Source organism: Diplotaxodon limnothrissa, linkage group LG6, assembly GCF_057381915.1.
Source record: "Diplotaxodon limnothrissa isolate DT_005_m linkage group LG6, D_limnothrissa_male_GT1.1, whole genome shotgun sequence".
Taxonomy (NCBI): Eukaryota; Metazoa; Chordata; class Actinopteri; order Cichliformes; family Cichlidae; genus Diplotaxodon; species Diplotaxodon limnothrissa.
Genome location: NC_140601.1, coordinates 29,535,293 through 29,556,553, shown reverse-complemented (window position 1 = coordinate 29,556,553; position 21,261 = coordinate 29,535,293). Strand labels below are relative to the sequence as shown.

The window sequence follows — 21,261 nt, the reverse complement described above, 5'->3', positions numbered from 1 at the left end:
GGGGGATGAAATACAGCTAAAAACAAAAAAATAAAACAAAACAAAACAAAAAAAACCCAAAAAAAGACAAAGGAAATGGGCAGTAAAGCTGTGTTGACTGATACAACGGTCAAGACAATAAATCGGTGCGTGTGTGTGTACATAAATGAAGCCTTTGAAGTCAGTCCTCTTACCCCCCTCACCACGCTCACAAGCAAAGTCATGCAGTCTACACTGACAATTCAGAAGGAACAGGCAAAAAAAACCTTGTCAAAGCAGGCATGTCCCAACCTCGCTGTCATAACAACAAGCCAATCAGTCCACTATTAAAGTAGCTATCACCAGCTATACATTTTTAAAGAAAGTCAGCGCTGAGGGTGGCATCCACTGATTAAAACCATCCAAATTCAAACAACTTAACTGTGAATAATTAGCGAAGCACTTGAATCAAACACACCATGCAGTTGCTCCAAACCATGAGGAGTCTGATGGGGTCTTCTGAGAGGGTAAACAGCAAACAAAATCATCTGGGAGTCACATTAAAACCAGAAAGAGTGATTTTTACTGTGCTGCACCTTTCATCTTCTTCGAAAATAAACTTTTAATCTACCGAGCAGACTGTACATTAGTGTGGTGATCGAGCACGACATTTAGCTTTCTGTACACGACGGTAAAAATGCCAATAGAGAGTCTACTCCTCTGCCTTGTATCCTGTTTGCCCTCCACAAAACAATAAAAATTACATATTAAAAAGAACCATAAAAAAACCAAAGACAAATAACATACAAAGGACTAATAAATAAATACCAGTGAGAAAAATACACTGTTGAATCATCTTCTTGCTCTGTCTCACAGATTTATATGATTGATAAAATAACTGCTGTGACTCTTAGAAAATAAGGAAAACACCCAATATTCTCCTCCTGTCTGCACAACAATCTGCAACACAAAACAAAAATAAAACCATCACAAGTGCAACATCAGTCACAACAGTCTCAGCAATTAAAAAAGAAAAAGAAAGCTCTGGTGTTTTACCATCAGCTCACTACTAGAGCAAACCAGAAAGAATAATAAAAAAATAAAAAATAAAATAAAAAGGGACAAAAAACCCCAAACCAAAAAAAAAAAAAAAAAAAAAAAAAGCACACAATTTATGACCCAAACTGGGGTAACAAGAAATAAACTGATCATGATATCTGATCAAAAGGAAAACAATATATAATAACAATCAAAATAATAAAAAAAATAAAAATACTATCAGACTTTGAGTTCAGAGGTCATCTTTTATGTGGCGGTTTGACAAAGGTGGACAGACCAACTACAGCGTAACGGGAAAAACCAACTGCTCCACCTCGCCTATAAAAAGGAAACCTTTAGAAAGACGGACCGCCCCGCTCTCTATCACCCACTTATTTCCTTGTTCAATTTGGTGTCATCTTTGCCCTGAATAATAATAATATTAACAACAATAATAAAAACAGTAATAATAGTAATTGTGATGATAATAAAAAAAAATAAAATAAAATAAAAGCTAATAATAATAATCACCATCAATAAAAGACTTTTGGTAGACGATTAACCATCACGCACACTCTCCACGCGGCTAACTGAAAAGAGAAACTGTGCACACGAACGAGGCGAAAACAGGACAAACACTGTCTGCTAATAAAGATCCAGCTCCTCCTCATCCTCCTCAACACATAGTGACGGGTCTGAAGTGAAAAAGCATGTTGGGGAAAAAAAAAAACCCAAACAAATTCTCTTTTCCTAATTACACAAAAATTCAACTTTTTTGTTGCAAAAGCAAAAATACAGAGTACACGTGTAAAAATCATAAATAAGAATAAAGTTTTGTGCATCCCCGTCCCAACCGACCATTGTCTTGGAAGAAAACAAAGAAACAATAAAAACAAAACAATGGCAGTTACAGCGGTGACAATAACATGCAATCGATATACTTTACAGCATTGATCTGTTACCTCCCCCTTCGCCAAAACCCCCCAAAAACAAACCAACAACAAAAGACAAAAAAAAAATACAAACCCCAGTCTGACCCCCCCTCGTCCCTCCCCGACCCCAATACATTCCTTAAATATTTGTCAGCTCATTCAAAACATCTCTTTTGCTTTCTCGCTGAAGCCGGTGATATTAATCACACAGGGGGGGAGGGAGGGAAGGAAGGAGGGAGGTGGAGCTCGAGAAGGGGGGGGGGGGGGGATTTTTTTTTTTTTTAAAATGCATCGATGCCAACTCTGTATGTACACGAAGCATCTCCCCCCCACCTCACCAGATGAAAGCAAATTTTAAAAACAAACAAATCTGAAGCAAGCTGACATGGTTTGAATGACTGCATAGTGAAAATGATATTTGGTTTACTTACAGATGGGGTTACAACACGCACACGCGCACACACAGACTCCCTCACAAGCTAATATACACATAAAGCCACTATCGGCAGTAGCCAGCATTGCTGTGTAGAATGGGATAACTTTATACATTTGGTGTGTGTGTGTGTCTAGTTTAGTAATCAGATGTTTAATCCCCCCCGACTCTCACACAAACACACATACAAGCAATTACATGTGACAGGATTTAAAGGTGGTGTGGCACCGTCAGCCAACCAAGTGAAAATGCACACCAACGGCACGGTCGGCAAGTGTGTGCGCGTGTTTGTGAAATACATGTCAGCTTAATAACAGAGAACCTCGACAGCGGGAGACTGGGTCCAGCTTTATCACGAGTTAGCCGAGGCACACGCATGCACGCACAGTTTGAACACTGAGCGCTGAATAGGAAGTGCGGCGTGTACTGCTGAGCTTGTATTTGAAACTGCACCGATGAGAAGAGCTCAGGCTGCTGTGATGGCAGAGCACCAGAACCAGGGCTGTATATAATAGTTTTTGGGGGGGGGGGGGGGGTGTTCACCCGTCGTATGGAAGTGTGCACCACTTTAAATCGGTTCCAGCTCACATCCGGTGTCCGTATGACAACCAGAGAACGGCTGAACTAACGGAGTCAGGCCAACTCCACCTCACATCTGCTCAGAGGCCTGGGTCAGTGAGTCAGGATCAAGCCGGGTTTTTCTGCATCACAAAGCTGGCCCACCTTTAACTGGGACTAATTAACATGATCGGGTCACTCCGCAGTCATCATTCAGAAACATTTAACAACTTGGAGCGAGCTTACCAAGCCAGCAACCTAATCAATCAGCATCTACAGATAAAAACCACAGAAAGACTCTAATTGGGTCTGAATTATCAATGAGTGTATTTTAAAGACGCAGCATCATCTGTACACGACATTAAAGGTCCGTGTGTGAGAATATTGGTTATAAATCAAACATTAATTTCAGTTTGTGTTGATGAGTCTTCTTAAATTATCAGGATTATTTTAGCCAAGTAAGGAAATATGTGCTTCCAATTCCCATTATGCTTTATTTTCTGCATTATACAGATACTGTAACACTGGATAATCACTTTCCTACATATTTCCTTATATGGTTATAAGGAGGTGGGGCTTAGAAGCTGAATCTATGCTGGGGCTGAATCGTGCAAAGCTACTCTAGTTGATTCTCTTACTAAAAATATGGAGTTAGAAATGAGCACAATGTCACTTTTAATGTTTTACATTAACGGTATACCTCTTAACCTTTAACACCTTTTTTGCGGCTTCAATAACTTGACTGAAGAGGACACACTCAGATTGGTAAGCCCAGAGCTAACAGAGCCAGTTGTGTAGCAGCGGTGTGACACCGCTTATCCCGAACGGCTAACATTCAGGTGCTCAGTGATGCCAAGAGTCAGGTGAGCTCAGTTCCTGACTCAGGCCTGCGGTGAGTTTGAGCCAGCTGGTCATGTATTATTGCACCAGTCTCCCTCTGTACTGTATATGACACATACATGGGACATACTCCCCCCACACACATACACACACATCCTCTCCCACTAGCTAGAGAGATTTCATATATAATCATAGCTAAGAGTAATCAATTATAATGTCAATAACAAGACTCATAATGATAACAACAACGCTCTTTCGTCTTTTTGTTAAGTTGTGGTCACCTTTGGTGTGAACTATCAAGGTTGTCAAGCTTGCAGGGGACCTGCAGACAGATGGAGGAGTGGATGGACAGAGTGTTGGATGGATGTGGCACAAAGCATCTGGACAGACAGACAGACCCGCCCAACCCCCAAATCATATCTACACTGTACAGAGTAGTAGTGTGTAGTGTGGCATCAGGATATGACAATTAACTGCTTTCAAAACACACAAGAGGTACATTTGAGGTGAGGCGTGAGTTAGTACTTGCGTGAAGCCAACCTTTCTGCACGTCCTTCTCTAATCTATCCAAGCTTCTCTCACTTGCTTTTGCTCTCTTCAGACTTGCTTATTTTGGTAACACGTGTATGGACATTGCATTATTTCACTTATTTGGCTTAAAAGAACAAGAATAAAATATTCGTCCTTTGGGGAAAAGAAGTGACAGCAGCGTCTAACGCAATAAAAAAAAAACAAAAACAAAAAAAAAACAGTAGCAGCAGCAATGCAAATAAATAACAGTCCGAACAGAACAGTAAACGTCACAAACGCAACAAGCTAAATCGCTAAAATCAGAATTGGTAGGTTGGCGTAACACCATGAAAGCTCTTTACAAACCCCCCCCCCCGAAACAAACAAAAACAAACAGCTAGCCTCAGAGCTCAGCACTCCTGTGTGAAACTGCTTCCTCTCTTACACTTACTTCCTGTCACTCAGCTTGTCTCTGACTTTCCTTGAACTTGCCACCACGCTTTCTTTATCCTCCTCGTCACCTCACGTTGCCCCACCCCACACTCATTTCTACCATCTTGACAACATTCCCGGACCCCTCTCCGTCTCTCTGACTTCGCGTTTCCCCCTCTCAGTCATCGCCTCTCCTCTGTTCTGTCTAACAGCGATTTGGTGTTTGTGGGATGTAGTCTGAACATCTAGCATGCTTTGGCTGTGGTCCCGCAAGAAGGGAGATATTAGCGCTCTGCTCAGTCGGCCTATGTAGACTTGCACTCACGTTTACACAGTATATGTACACACATCCTTTAAGCTGGGTTCTCAAACTGTAACTCATGTGCCAGTGGTCAGCCTGTTTTCTTTTGTAGAAATAAACAGGGAGTGGAAAAAAAAAAAAAAAAAAGAGCTTTGAATGGGGATTTTTTTACCTAATCAATTAAAGTAATTCTGCAAAAGGTAACAACTCCTCTTTTTTCCACCTCCTAGTCATCTTTTACATCTTGACTGTAACAATTCTTGGTCTCAGTATATAATAATGAAACCAAATCAGTCCAGTAATCCACTGTGCAGCTGAAGAATAAAAGGAGAATTGGGGGAAAAGAAATGACTCCGATAAATCAGCAGAAATTAATGGCATATCATTGATATTCATCCAAAAGCTCGGTAAAAACAGGATAATGATCCAATACAAGCAAAATGGAATTACAGGCCCCAGCCTGACAGTTTTAGCCTCCTAAAAAACACACCAGCACTGCTCAGACTCTCCTCCGTGGATTCTTAATATCTGAAGGTTTGCAGGAGCAAATCTAAGTCTCTCGGCCTCCGCCAACAACCCACGTGCAGCCTTTGGTCTAAGAACACTGTGGAGCACTACGGAGGCAGAGAGGTGGACAAAAAGGAAGAGGTAGATGAACAGAGAGTGAAGTAAAGAAATGCTCCACAGGTCATAAGATCTACACCTTTTAAATTCTCTGTACAAAACCCCCAAAAACGCTCCCATTTTTTAAAATCACCCAGCTGCTCTCTCTCTTGTAACATTTGTTAAATCTTTCAACTTTCAATCTTCCAGAAGAAGTTCAAGCTACATCCACACTAATACGTTTCATTTTAAAACGGCGTTTTTCATTAAAAATCTCCGTCTACACTAAACACGCCTGTAACACTATATCACGCTGATATATCGCATACAACGTGAACAAGTGTGCCAGTGTAAACAGGAAGCAGAGGGCCGGTAGCTTCAGGAAAATACTCCAGAGCAACAAAGCCAACTGCAAGAAGCTTTTCTGCTTGGACAAATGAGGCGAGACGGCTTCTGAACGTAACACAAGAGACTGTCGCAGTTTCCAAGCTTCTCCCTGTACTGTTCACATTCATGCACAGGGTCTACTACAGCCTAGCTTGATTGGAAGTGGGCTCTCCATTACAAACCACACTCTTTGTGTCTTTCCAAACTTTGTGCATGTTTGGATTTTTAAAATTGGCTCATAATTAAGTTACATTACTGCTTTTGTTGAAAGTACAAATAACAGAATGACACGTGGCTGCTTTTTGTAGTGTTTTAAATGCCTAAATAAACTGAACTCTGATTAGTTCCTGATTAGTATTGCAAGTTCCAGCTTATGTCTGACCAATCAGAAGGTACCTCATCATACCCTGCTGCCTAATTTACAGACCCGTTAACAGCCAAATGTGTGTGTGAACCTGGGCTATAGACTGGAGGTCGTTGAATGACGGAGCATGACCCACTACAGCCTTGCTGTGTGGATGTTCATCGCACATGTAGTAAAAACTACACTTTTTAAAACAAAAACGTCAGTGTGGATGTACTCGCGGCACGCATCGATCACCAAAAAAAAACAACAAAAAAAACAAACCCGTCTTCAAAACAATACACGACTTATTTTCTATAAAGCTAAAATGCAACGCTAATTTTTTTGTGAGTGTTTTTCATCGTTTCTCCCAAACACAAAAAATTATGCTATTTAAAACAAACAAACAAACAAAACAAAAAAAACAAAAGCCTTTCAAATTAAAAGCACAGCCAACAGATTAATCTGTTCTCGTTTGTGTGTTAGAGCTGTAGTGTGAAGGTGAATTAACGAGGAAATACAACCTCACTATTAAAAGCCGGTGAGTGAGTCGTTATAGTTATCCATACATAGAAATGCTCACACTGACATATACACACGCACACAGACACACTACATATAGATACAGCCTGAGAATGTGTGATGGTAGAAACACCTGAAGAATCATAATTGCACCAGACTTTGTTCTGTCCTCTAAATCGTTTATGTACAAGAGCGGCTTGTTTTTGCTGAAGTAGCAGATGCTTTGTTCCAGTGTGTAGTGACTACTCTGTTTACGAATCCAATTGCTTGGATCAATGTCGGCGACAGACAGACGTGTGTGTAAAACTACTGAAAAGAGGAGAAAATGTAAAAGCATATACAAGCTACACACACAGTTTGTATGTGAGTGTCTGGCTGCAACACACACTGTGATGTGATGATAGCGTGGTGAGCGCTAACAGTGTCTAAACCAAATGAAGCTCACTACAGCGTGCATCCCCCCCCCAACCCCGTGTCTGTCTGTCCAGATTCAGCACCCTAATAACCAGAACCACCTGCGTCAGCCATCCATCCCTCTGTCGCTCCATTGCTTAATCTGTCCATCCAGAGTCCTCCACTGAGTCTTCGTGCCTCCCTCCTCTGTGGGATCTTCAGGTCTCTTCTTCCCCAGGGGACAGATGGACAGACGGGATGGGTGTAGCGCTTGGCGTAGCTGCGGACGGCTAGACTAGAATAGACTGAGTCTGGGCTTGGCAAAGCTAAAGCTAGGCTAGTCTAGCGTACGGCTAAGCTGACGCCAGGCTGGTCGAGGCTAGGCTACCTACTAAAGAGCGAGTGGAGTTGATGCTGATGGCTGTAACACTGGCTGCTGCGAGGCGACTCGGTGCGATCCATCACCACCTGAAACCAACCAGCCACGTCTACGTCGAGCACCTCGTAACGCCGAATGAAACTATGCTCCTAAAATGGAGGAGAAAAGATAAATATTGCATTTACCTACAGTTGTGCTGTGAGTAATTTAAAAGATCTGGGTCGACCATTAGAAAAAAAGGCGACTCACCAGCAGCTGATGGTATTTTGGCCTTTTTCTGTGATCCTTTGTGAGGCTATAGAGAGATAAATGCATTTTACGCAAATTTTTAATGAACTTAGCATCAATGTTATTTCTATTGCACATTTTGTTACAGGAAAATTAGGCATGTGTTTTACAGAAGTACACAAGAGATCAGAAAGACTGAAATACAAGACAAATAACAACAAAACACCCATTTAAATATACACAAACTGCACACACATTCGTGCACACAGATGAATTATAAGCCTGAGAGAACAGAAACATTTACTTTTAATGTGGACACAGCTGTCCAGTCATCACCCTGATCACATGATGGCTCTAGAGTGGACTGCTGTCAGTGAGCACCAGCTTTACAGTGGAATTTTCACTCACCAGTCTTTGACAAAGGACTGGAAGTCGAGGGAGAAACCCATGCCGAGAGGCAGAAGAGGAGGGTCCTCCTGCAGCACTTTGGTCAGAACCTCAAAGTCTGTCTTGCAGTTCTTGTAGGGAAACTGTCCTGTAGCCAACTCCACCTGGAAGAACCACAAGCAACCTGTTAATGCCCTCAAGTGATCTACAAATAGAAACAAAAACATTTCTGTCACTTTGTACTTTGGTTTTTGAGCCCAAGAGTGAACTTTTAGATTACAGTTTGTGTCAACGAATACGCAACTCCAACCGTTCCTATCTGGTTATAACAAACTATACTCAATTTAAAAAAAAAAAAAAAAAAAAACATGATAAGTAATAAGACAGAGAATCTATAAATTTTAAACATCACAGGTCAAATTTATGCACTCGTGTTGTGTTGCAACGTATTTGCTAATCTAAACGGTTGGACATGAACAATTTTAGTTTGCGCGCACACACAAAATGCTACACGCTGGTCTACACTACTTGTAATCTGACCTACTTAACTCCCAGTATTCGCAGCCACTAGAAACCGATGCAGTTATGACCACACTCGTTAAAAATGTTAGTCGATTTGCGACATGCCGTTATTACCACATCTTATCGCTGCATCACCTCATGCATCACAGCTGCACATTCAAACAGCTGTTTTAATGTGAATGGATCTGCCGTTCGGTTCTTATTTTGCAACTGTCTTTCAGTGTCATCGATGTAAATATTACGACCAAGGGCACAGACTGAAATGACAGACTTACCAGAGAGATGCCGAGGCTCCACACGTCTGCCCGGATGTCATAGTCAGGTTTGGTGGGATCTGGAGGGTCTATTCTTTCAGGCTGCAAGAACGAGAAAAAAAAAGAAAACAACAAAAAAAAAAGAAAAAGAAAGAAAAGAACAGGCAACACTAAGGTTAGCTGTCCCGAGAGTGTGCATTGTGTGGAGTGGGATTTCTGCAAGCACAGCCTCATAAACACTCAAAGTTTGAACACGTTCAAGTCTTGTGCTTTATCTTACACCATCGTGACAGTCACCACTAAACCTGCTCTGTGGTTCCCTCACTTAGTTTGTAGTCAGTTCGTTTATACTTGATTTATTAAAATCTTCTACTCTCACCAAGTTATCCTGCATAGCACTGTCCACAACAAAGCAGCAATAACAGGTTATCAGGGTTGAATTCTAAGACACCCGAAAATTAAAGTAAACTAATGAGACTACCCTCGTTTGGGGATCTCCTCCCAGATCTGGTTCAGGGCATCACTCAGCTCCAGGACAGCCTGAGGTGAAGCCTGGTGGCATCAGACTCAAATGTAACATAACTAATTAACTGAAACTAATTAACAACCGTCTCGGCTACTTAACTGACCAGATCAATATCACAGAAGCTTAACCGACTCGATGCTAAAGTGTGTCTACAAGTTTTTAAGCAGTGTACACACATCCCCTTAACGGCTAGACTGTGTGTATGTGTGTTTTCACTTACTGCCATGTAGGCAGCACAGCCGGCGCTGCGGGTCTTGGCCTTGGAGTCGACGAGGCGTCCGCTGATGCCGAAGTCGCACAGTTTAATCTGACCTTTAGCGTCTAACAGGATGTTAGAGGGTTTGACGTCCCGGTGGATAACGCCGTGTTTCTCTTTCAGGTACAGCAACGCTTTCACTATCTACATAGGACACACACACACACACACACAGATTGTAAGAACAAAAACGAACATAGGAGCAGAGTGGTTTGTGTGTGTTCCTGCCACTTACTGCCACCGTCATCTTTCCGAGGATTCGCTCTGGGATGGGACCCTGGATTCTCTTCTTTAGCTTCTCAGCACAAGTTCCCATCAGCTCCATGGCGATGAATACATCCGTCTGCACACATACACACAAACACACAGTTAGTAGCTAAGGTCTGGGAGCTTGGGAGTTCACTAAAATAAGAGTCAAAAACACCCTGGGTGCAGATATATAAAATAAACCTGGGGCTGCACTGTTACAGTACTATAATTTTATTGCTGTGATTACAAACAGTTAAGTATTTTGGGAACACCCACGTTGGTCACTATGGCGCCGTAGCACTGGATGATGTAAGGGCAGTCATGACTCTTCAGCACCACGTCCAGGTCCATCAAGATCCGCTTGTTCTCGTCTTTGTTTCCTGTGCGACGCATTTGCTGGTGACACACAGACAACGTAAATGAACACAGGCACTACTCCGAGTGTAGGCTTTAATAAAACAAAGGCTCCCCTGGTGCTTTGACTGACTGCCTTATTATTAAACATCCCAGAAGGGCTACAATTAAATGATCTCATTAATAGCGGGTTTGTTATATGGGGCTGTAACTGCTCCTCTGTTGGTAAACTATTCACAATTAAAGTACAAAGGAAAATTAAAACAGTGAGACTACACTGAGCAGAGCCTTGAGTGCCTTCAATCTCTGGCTCTCTGTTTGGATTTAGTCCCAGTATTTTGATTATGGTACCTGAAGTTAGAGAATGTGTGTTCCCATCATCTACTATGAGCAGACAAACACGTCTGGACTACAGTTAGTCCAAAAAATACTCACATTAAGAAGCGCAGTTTTATTCAAATTGCAAAAACCAAGATTAATAAAATATAGGCGTTCATACAATAAAGGACAAAGTAACTGAGCTGGGATCCACATTTCAGCCGGCCAGCCATCCAAGAAAAGGAAATACAAATAAACGTGTCCATGTGAGTGTTCACAGCATCTAAGCTAAGTCGCCATAACGCTGTGGTTTCAATCTAGTCCAAAAACTTCTGAGAAGCAGGGGTATCTGCGCTGCAGCAGAACCATGTACGATTGTGTTTAGCGTGCAGATATTTTCCACGGTTTACAAGCACAAACACGACTGCAGCTGAGGAGTCGCCACAGCGGGTAGCGCCACGTTATTTAACTTGGCTGATTTTTACGCCGGATGTCTCCTCCTGGGGGTCGAAGCAGGGATCTTTCACGAATCACTACATTTCCTGCCTCTGTCATTAACATTTTAGAAATGTCACCATTATAAATTTCACACAGTTTGATAATGTCATGAAAAATCTATTTTTATCTGCAGCTGCAAACACTTTAAAGACGGCTGATATTTGAGAGCCAGTATCAGTAATTTCCTGCGCCTCTAACTTTCTGACAATGGGGAACAAAACGAATGAGTACAACTACATTATGAAGTGATGTGATGAACCAGGCGTGTCCATCCATCTATCCTGATCCGGGGCTGGGTCCCAGCTTCACTCTTCACCCGAACCCCTTTATGAGTAAAAACCTTGACGTTGAGGTGAAAGTCACCAGGATTCAAACTTGTCTGAGATTTTACACATACGTACATACATACATACATACAGGTAAGAATTTCAAAATCCTACATCGCCTCGTTCTCCATTTATTGCATTATTATCAAGTCTTGCAAAGACAAATGCAATATTTGTGTGTATAGTGTTTAATTTTGATCAGTTTTGAATTTTTTTGGCTTGTTTTTTCTTTTTTGCCCATTTTAAAAAACAAACAAACAAAACAACTATCTTACTTTGACCGCAATGACATGGCCCGTCTTCTTGAATCGCACTTTGAAGACTTGTCCACAAGTCCCGCTGCCGATCTCCCCCTCGCTGAACAGGTCTGTTACCTCTGCTGGATACCGCTGAAACAACATTTCAGACTCTGTGTTTCAAGTATTTTAGTGATTCAAATGTTAAAACAATACAAATACAAACTCTTTAACAACCTGAAGACTTTCTGCATCATGCAGCAACAGTGAACTGCTCTGTGATACTTAAGAACAAACGCTTGGATCTGTGGATCAGCCAAGGCTAAAGAATAGCAGCACACAGTGAGAAGATGCGTAATTGCCTTGCTTTGTTAAAAATAAGTCACTGTTGACTGTGCTGCAGTGAGTGACAGCTCACTGAGTGCATTATGTAGCAGAGCCTTTGGGCTAATGAGAAGAAGAACAAACAATCTGGAGAGCAGTAATGAGTCACATAATTTTCTCAAGCATCTTCAAACTCCGACTGGCACTCGGTATGAAACTAGACCTGAAGGCTGGAAGAGGGAGAAAAAACACACAAACTAAACAAGGCCAGACATTGTTCAGCAAACAGCAGACATGCCAAGGTTGTTGCTGGTGTGCATGATGCTCTGTTTGCTGTCTGTGCACTGCCCAAGAACATGCTGGACGTGGACCCGATTTAACACTGTTCTCTGTGCTTATTTATTTATTTATTAGGTGGACCTCTTCAACTGCTCCTTCATGACATTTCTAATCAGCCAATCACATGGCAGCACTTAGGAATGTAAACATGCTCAAGACAACCTGCCGAAGTTCAAACTGAGCATCAGAATGGAGAATTAGGATTTTGAACATGGCATGGTTTTGGATGCCAGACAGGCCCTGTGACAGTACAGACCACATCAAATCATCTCAAATTGGTTTCTTTCAGTGTACTCAAACGACCTCCAGAGTCACAAGGTCTCAATAGAGGACCTCTGGGATATTGTGGAGATTTACATCACAGACCTGCAGCTGACAAATCTGCAGCAAATGTGTGACGCTGTCACGTCAACATGGACCAAAATCTTGAAGGTTTCCAGCACCTTGTTGACTAAGAGCACGTCTTTGGACTGTGGGAGGAAGCCGGAGAACCCGGAGAGAGCGTGCGTACAAACACACACCATGTAACCTGTAAGTATACCGCACCGCAACTAACAAATACGTCTGGCTTAATTTCTGTATATTATTAGCCAGTTATACCACCCTGACCTCACCTGATCTCAGAGGCTAAACGGGTTTGGGCTTGGTTCCTATTGGAAGTGGGAATACCAGGTGCTGGAAGCTGTCGTAGAGCAAATTATCTACTACTTGGAAGGTTTGCAGTTTGATCCCTGCCTATTCCAGTCTGCATGACAAAGCATCTTTGGTAAACACGTTGGGAGTAAGTGTGTGTAGACTCAGATGTAGAAAAATGTGCTTACGTGAATGAGACACACCGATTAAAGTGCTATGAGCACTCAAGTAGAGTACTTGAGTGCTATATAAAAACCAGTCCATTTACTATTTATTATTTTCCTACTTTCTTTGTAGTACAACTAACCAGGCCCGTTAACAGGATATAAATCTTTGGGGGGAAAAGAGGTCACAATTATAGCTTGATTCACGCCTGAGTGCCAGACGCTATTTTTAAAAACATATTTTTTTTTATTGTTTTGGAAGAAGATTGAGCGTTGAGGTTTGGTTGCACAGACAGCGTTCGCTAAAAAGCGTCAGCTCACAGAGACACAAAGCAAAAGCCACATCACGTCTGCGTCCTCATTCTTAGTTTCACTTCTGTAACTACAACGTCTCTCACCTGCCCGTCGATCTTCAAATAACCCGTCTGTTTCATGATCTCCTGCAATTTCTGGTCAATCTCTGCACTGCAGGGGAGGCGGAGGACAAAAAGGAAAAGAAATCAGTGTCAGGAAATGCAACAGGAAGTGCGTACAACCTACGCTGCCAGATGAGAGACCTGACTCATAAATGGAGTGGATTACTGAGCGTCTCTTTCACCCACACTCTGCATGTAGATCCATAACACACAACACAGAGTGTGCATCTACTCTCTGTGTTCCTTCTTTGTCTTACAAATTAATGGGAGTACTGGGATACTCCCAGAAAGGTTACTGATTTTTTAATCAAAACCATTACCATTTATTATAGGACCACGAGGACACAGTAAAACCTGTAAATGCTTTTTTTCCTTGTAATCAGAACAGAACATGCTTAAAATGTGAACGCACTTCTCTAGGCTCTTCTGTAGGCCATACGGAGGCGTGGGCAGGGTTAGCATGTGTCGTGGGCGGCTGGGGTACGGGTGGTGCTGGGGCGAGCTCTCTGAAGATGACGAACGGCTGCCTCCATCGTTAGCCAGGGGCAGCTGGAGCGCTGGGGGAGAGGGGATATGAAAAATTAGACCCTGAAAGGAGAAGATGGATGATGATGGTACTGTTGCTTAAAGGGATGGTAGCTACTTAAAGCTGCTGACCACCAGTAAAGAAGGCGATAATGTGGCGTTTTTAATGGTATTCTGACTGTTCTCTGCACAATAAAAGAAAGATATGATGCTTGCTGAGGTCAAAGAGTTTGCTCATTACATCGCTATGACCTAGATCCTGCACATTATTTAGCCATTACTGGAACTTGTTTTTTTTCTTTCCCCTCCTCTTTGAGCGTTACAGCTTTGTTTTGGTTCCGCTGATGTCCTGACCAAATGTTAAAACAAACAGGACGGTTATCTCAGAGCACTATTCTCAGACAGAGAGAAACTGCACAGATTTAATGCACAGTTTGGGAGTCACAGTTTGTTTTTAAGAGGAAAACTACAAGTTCATTACAACACGGGTTTCATTTTTACTGCTTCAGGCCGCGATTTTGAATATGAAAGTATTTTACTCATTACAGATCTTAGAACGAAGCGATCTAGCGGGAAACAGTACAAGCACAAACCCCTGCACCAAAAGAGGCTGTTAATTAGCCTGCGCTGCAAAGGAAAACCTGAACCAGGGGTTAACCCTGTAATGAGGAAGCACATATTTAATGTGTCCTTAGATTGCCAGCAATTTCAGATTTTATCAAGTACTGACTTATCTTAATTAGTGGTGCAACGGCTCACGGTTGATCCATAATCCAAACCGATCCCACTCCACGGTTCGGCACGCACGTGATCCAAAGATTCGAAAAAGAAGGAGAAAAAAAAAAAAAAAAAAAAGTATGTGTATGGTGTGCGTGGTGGGTCTGTCAAGCGATAGTTATGGCCAGTGCTAGCGGTCCAAGTGGAGGAGCAGAGAAGTTTTCGGTATTTAAGCAGCCCTTTGCTGCCCAATCCGACCGGGCTAAAACTATTACAAAAGCTATTGGGGTGTTTAGCTGCAGACGGGAGGCCGTATTCCGTTGTGCAAAACAAGGGGTTTAAACTATGATGAACGTGCTTGAGCCACACTATGATGTCCTGTTCCAAGCATGTATGAGCAGGAAAAGTTTAAAGTTATGGCTGAACTGTCTCAGGCATCTTCTGTTGCCCTAACTACTACAACTGGGTGGACCTCCAGGGCAACGTAAGCTACGTGACCGTGACAGCTCATTATATCACAGCGAAGTGCGATATAATGAGCGGTGTGTATTATTGTAGGGTCTACCTTACAATATAAAGCGCCTTGAGGTAACTGTTGTTGTGATTTGGCGCTTTATAAATAAAATAAAATTGAATTGAGTGGTAGATACAAAGCCCTGTACTGCCCTATACTGTACCATAATTTTTTTTAAATAATTGTGTGGAATGAGACTAGAGTTGAATGTTTTTAAACAGGAAAAAAAATACTTCAATAAGTAAATAATTAAATGTTCAATTTTTGTCTTTTTTCACTGATCCGAAAATTGATCCGATCCGTGACTTAAAACCGTGATCTGATCCGAACCGTGAGATTTTTGATCCGTTGCACCACTAATCTTAACCATAAAACCAACTGCAGGAAAGAAAACCTAAAACATGACCAAAAAATAAAAATAAAAAAATAAGGCGACAGACTGTAGTATCAAATAAAAGAATTATTATTTAAATAAAGTCAGGCAGCATTATTTAGCTTTTCCTGGCTTGAAAGGGGGACTAAACACATGAATGATTAGTGAGAGCAAATACAAGTGAGAAGTCACATTTCATCTTATTTTTCTTTTGATAAATTTAAAAACTGCAGACGATTTTACAATATTTTGGTTAAACTGTTAAAGCGCTGTAGGTGTGGTTTGGCTGCAAAGGAAATCAAGACGGTGAATACCAGATGCTTCTAGCCCTTTATAAAGATAAGTCCAAATCATGCATTCGAAGACATGTTAAAACGCCACCAGCCGTGTAATATCAGGTTCATATGCAAAACAAGCACAAACTCATCCTCAATAATAGACGTATTAAAGAATTTCAGGAAGAAACAATCTGCAGTAGTATTAGTACCGGTCATGCACCAAATTCTCAGACAGAAAGTCAGCAACTGCAGTGACCACCCTGAACGTAAATATTATTACAGACAGGTTAACAGCAATCTCCCATCATCGTCTTAAAGGTTTGCAACCAGTATGCAACGTATCTCAAGGACCATGCAGTGTTGTTGTTAATACGATTTGGAGCTTTTTTGTAGAGAGCCAGCGGGCGTTTGGATCCGTGAGTCACCTGTATGAATGAAGCCTGTAAGGGGAGAACCAGTTAGTGAAGGAGAGGAGGGGGTTAGTGTAACAAGAAAGGAGGATTCAGGCGGTCTTTGGCACAAATTGCATCTCCACAGTTCGACTGGCTCCAGATGGACGGATGGGAGGATTGATGAGCAGACAGAGCGAGGGAAGGGAGAGACGCACAAACACAGATACTCGCAGGCACTGCTGCACCGCCTCCTGCTCACACAGTGCCGCTGCAAAAGGAAGGGGAGGGTGCCAGAAGATGAGAAAACACACAACATCAAACGATCCGATGTGAGAGAGACAGAAGAGATTCGGCCAAAACTGCATAGCACAGACTGAGGCTGGAAGTCAGACAGACAGTCACTCTTGGACAGGAAGGCAAGTCTTCAGTCGACACACAAAGAAAACAGCGAAGAGGGAGAGGGAGGCCGGAGTGCTCGCAGCACTCCTGCAGGCCGACCAGTGGGGATGCTGGATTAGAGACTGTGTCAAACAAAACACAACCCCCAAAAAACAAAACAAAAAAAACCCATCGTGCCGTGCAAAAAAGCCACATGCACCGTGATTCTCTGCCTCCAGCGAAACACAGGTTAATCATCCGACACATGTCCACACACACACACACACACAGTGAACATTAACAAATACCAACACTTCCCTGCCACTGACACGCATTCACACAGAGGGAGGAGCAGAGATGGAAAGATGGAGGGATGATGTGAGTGTAGAGGAGGTGTAAATGACTGCTGGGATAAAATAACAGCGCTGGATTCATAAACAGGGATTAAACTGATTCAGCTGTAGGATGACCACACGAAGCAGGGACGCACCGATCCAGCTTTTCCAATTTATCTGCGCTAGCTCACTGTAAGAATCACAGGCTACTGTGCATAGCTCTCATTTACAGTTGTCCTTTCCTTCTCTCAGTCCAAACGCACCTCCTTTCACCGCTCCTCACAAACCCGTGTTGGATGCGGAGCTGTCAGGATACAAGTGAAGTGAAATGACAGTATGGAGTCGATCCCTGCTTTGAACTCACGTCAGGAAGAGTAATCCAGAGTAAAAGTCAACCCAATCAAATATGTGGAGCTACCCACCACCCCGTGTGAATAAGAGAGCTGCTGAAAGTTGCTTCAACAGAGACGACAGAAAACACGTTTCTTTGTATGAAGTCCAGGAAAAGCTTCCACACAAGTGTGAGACTAAACAATGATAACAATGGTTAGAGAGAAAAAAAAAGCATTGTCTTGTTGGATCACAGTATTATCACCATTATCCAATATTTAGATTGTATGATCGGCGCATCCTTATTGAGTAGGAAATAAAACTGGATGCTTATATGCTGGCCTGCTGATGGTAATCCATATCTTTCACATAAGTTACTTTTATGAGTTATTCAAAGTCTATTCTAGTCTGCCTAGACGATATAACCCCATATTAGGTGGTGGTCAGATTTAACACTAGCCATTTGTAAACACAGTATCATATTTCTCACCATAGCCCTATCCATTCAACCTCTAAATTAAACTGGATGTTAAGAGAAACGTGGAGAACGTCGTGGTATCGAGGTGTTTTTTAAGCTTTACTTGCAGGGCCAGAACGAAGAAAACTATTGAGAATGTGAGAAGCAGCCAAAGTTATTCTTGTCTTATAGGTCTAAAGAAGTGTGCATTTATACTAAAAACAAAAAACAAGAAAGAGAGAAGATGAAGGAAGAGGGAGTGGATGATGCAATGGAGGACAAAGGTGTTGGTAAGGTGGGGGGGTGCAGTGGCAGAGAGAGCGATGGACTGAATGATACCTGCACGCTGGGAAGGGGCTGGAGCAGGACTGAGCTGGATCACGATGACTAGACGGAGGAAAGAAAATACACACACACGCACATTAGTGCAGTGTTCTACGGAGACAATCGCACATCTTTTGCACACACAAATCATAAAAATCCCTCAAAAACAAACAAAAAAACCTCACCACACACACACACATCACTCGCTCATTTCTTCACAACATAACTTGAGTGGTTTAAACTTAAATTGAACTTTTTCTTATTGTCTATTAATCTCATGAAGACTATTAATGAATCATAGTGTTTCTTATATTTTCTTTGGCACTCTTTTCCCAGGATTTAAAATAAGGCCACGTATTGAAGGTTCAAGAAAAAGTGGGTCAGTAGCTTACTGTGTCACTTCATATGAAACCAGTCAAATCTGAAAAAAGCTCCATCAATCAGCTGTTTTTTGTCCTTATACAGTAACTTTAGTGTATTTACTGAAACCATGCAAAATTTGACCGTCATTCAGTAAATACTCTGAGGTACAGGCCCTTAAGTACACATTGGTGGGTGATTTCACAATTTTCGCCTAAACCGGAAAACTGCAGTATTTAAACACTGGAGGAATCATATTTCGATATTTTGTCCAGATATTAGACTGGTGCATCCTAATTCTGAACATTTTATCTCCAGTCAGTACAGAGTGGGGATAACACTTATCTTGTTGTAGTTTTTAAACAGTTATTGTTGTTATTCAGTCAATTTTTATGTGACCATTGCCTGCATTTGTGACGCTATCAAGAAAATAAGGTGGATCAAAAAGCACAGAGGGCCTGTCGTGTTGGAAAAGTGTCATGATGGGTTTTGCATGGCTTCATTAGACATTAATGACGCCAAAGTTAAAAACAAGTGATTCTAATGGAGTCAATCAGACTTTTCATGTAATAACACAAGGTGGAAAAAAGCCAATTTTGCACCTTTGTTGGCAATAAATCAAGCTCTAATCTCGCAGAAATGACCTTTATCACCAGGATTTGAATCCAAGGGAGCAGATTTTTAGGAGGTTGTAGACTTCAAATGAGATTTCAACAATAAGAAAAAACTTCGGATTTAACCCATTCACTCTCTTTGTGACAACATAATCAGCTTCATAACAAACAATTCAAATAACAGGAGGAAAAAGGTTTGTGGTCTCGAACCTAATGAACGGACAACAAGATCTGCAGGAAAAAAATGGGGTTCAGATTGCTAACACTTTAAAAGTCTGCTGGTAAGAATGTAAAGATAATGAAGAGCTTTGGTGTGTAAACCACAGCAGAGGCAGGCTGCAGACCTCCCTGCTGCTTGACTTTTCGCCCGAAAGGGCCCCAACATCACTGCTAACACCAGCTCCTGTGACACAGAGTGTTTGTCCACTAACACCCGTGGAACGCTTCATTCAATATATGTGCGACAAATCTCAATTTTCACAAGATTTGTTACGTCGCACCAGTGTTTGCCACAACAGCCAAGCCGTAACCTACGTTAAGTTAACGCATCCAGAGCTAGCGTTATTTAGCCTGCTCAAATTAGCATGTTTCGTCAAGATCAAAATGGCAACTAAAACAAAGTCTATGGCAAAAATCACGATCAAATGTACCGCTTGCAGGTTTTCAGAGTGTATAGATGCTCTGCGGCTGACTGGCAGGACCACAGCTTTTCATGCGCAAACTGAAACTGCATTACATTTTCTGACGCTGGGCCCCGCCACAGACTATCAGAGCGTCTGCTAGCCTGCTAGCTTAGCATGTTTGACAGGACAATCAAAACAGATTCAGGGACACGTCTACCGGCAAGATGTTTCGTAACATCGCTTCGGTTTGTATACTTTTCCTTTACGTTACTCACTACAGAAAATGTCCCACTTATTTAATTATTAATTTGGCAATAAAATAAGCGGGCCAGCCTGAGTCTGTGTTTGTTTATGTAGCTAGCCTGTTAGCATGAAGGTAGCAGCAGCATAACAGCCCCGACTCCTTCACTCCGCTCCTCTCCTCTCCCCCCGCTCTCCGGCCCCGCAGCTCCGATCTTTCCCCCTGCTATTCTGGCCGTTACCGACACCCCGGTCCTCCCCAGTGGACACTCACTCGGCCTCGGTCGTGACCGCTGTGGACTCATGTCGATGTTGAGGTCGATTCTCCGGCGAGCTTCTTCATTCTCCTGCTTTAGTTTCTCTTCGATTCGCGACAGCCTCTGTTCCAGCGACGACATCTTGAAAAATTGAGCACCATGTAGTTCCCAGCAGAGCTCTCGACTCCCCTCTCTGGCAGGCAGGCCAGCAGCACACTGACTGACTGACTGACTGACACACACATATACACACAACACACGCGCGCGCACACACACGCTGCAGTAACACGTGTGTCCTAAAGACCCACTGCCACACTCATTCTTTTTCCCCCATAGATTTTTGGTGCCCACCTAAAGAAAATCATAATTTATACCCTAATACTGCTAAAAACAAATATTCTTGGTAGCAATTACCAATTAATTACCCATTTTCAGGATTGGAAAAAAAAACAGTTACTGGGCAGCAAGCAGAAATCAGAGTTTGTTTGCATTTTAGGACGTGCACAAAATGCACGTTTAGGTGTTAATTTCAGTATAATTTGTAGCAGCAAGACTGAGAGGGGAGGTTTAAAACTGGTAGTGAGACTAGACCGGGTTCGAGTCGAATGCTGCTGAACAGGTAGATTACACTAGGAGTTTATAGTATGTACAACATCCTTATTGTTACAGCAGTTGTTTTCAGTACTTCCACCCCTCTATGCATGAAATGAACATCAATCCAATCTAATATAAAGTGTTCAGAGTATCTTAGATATAAAAATCACACAATAAGGTTGTCTGTGAAGGTTCTCAGTCATCCAGGTCATCATAGTCAAAGGAGCTTGCAAAGAAAAGCGTCTGGACTTCTATAAGTTGCTTGAAGACGTTTCACCTCTCATCCGAGAA

General features: G+C 42.2%; 1 protein-coding gene across 2 annotated transcripts; it reads right to left on the bottom strand.

Moving 5' to 3' along the window:
- Positions 1–1,127: 1,127 nt before the first annotated feature.
- Positions 1,128–20,580, bottom strand: map2k7 (mitogen-activated protein kinase kinase 7). 2 transcript variants are annotated; one of them, XM_085354966.1, is made up of 12 exons: positions 20,394–20,580; positions 18,298–18,345; positions 14,072–14,216; positions 13,642–13,708; positions 11,823–11,936; positions 10,328–10,447; positions 10,038–10,145; positions 9,767–9,946; positions 9,042–9,122; positions 8,266–8,408; positions 7,879–7,924; positions 1,128–7,778 (listed from the first exon to the last, which is right to left on the bottom strand). In XM_085354966.1, exons 1-12 carry the CDS (start codon positions 20,515–20,517, stop codon positions 7,635–7,637), a joined length of 1,320 nt encoding a protein of 439 aa, XP_085211092.1. In that variant the 5' UTR covers positions 20,518–20,580; the 3' UTR covers positions 1,128–7,634. The 2 variants fall into 2 exon arrangements, with proteins under 2 accessions (XP_085211092.1, XP_085211093.1); XM_085354967.1 differs by lacking the exon at positions 18,298–18,345.
- Positions 20,581–21,261: the final 681 nt, after the last annotated feature.

Bases quoted from the DNA above. Each gene is read 5' to 3' on its own strand.
- map2k7 (XM_085354966.1), bottom strand. From the start codon at position 20,517: ATGTCGTCGCTGGAACAGAGGCTGTCGCGAATCGAAGAGAAACTAAAG. The intron at 18,346-20,393 runs GTGAGTGTCCAC...TCCTCCGTCTAG, and splicing joins GCGGTCACGACCGAGGCCGA to TCATCGTGATCCAGCTCAGT. The intron at 7,925-8,265 runs GTGAGTGAAAAT...ATCTCTCTATAG, and splicing joins CAGTCCTTTGTCAAAGACTG to CCTCACAAAGGATCACAGAA.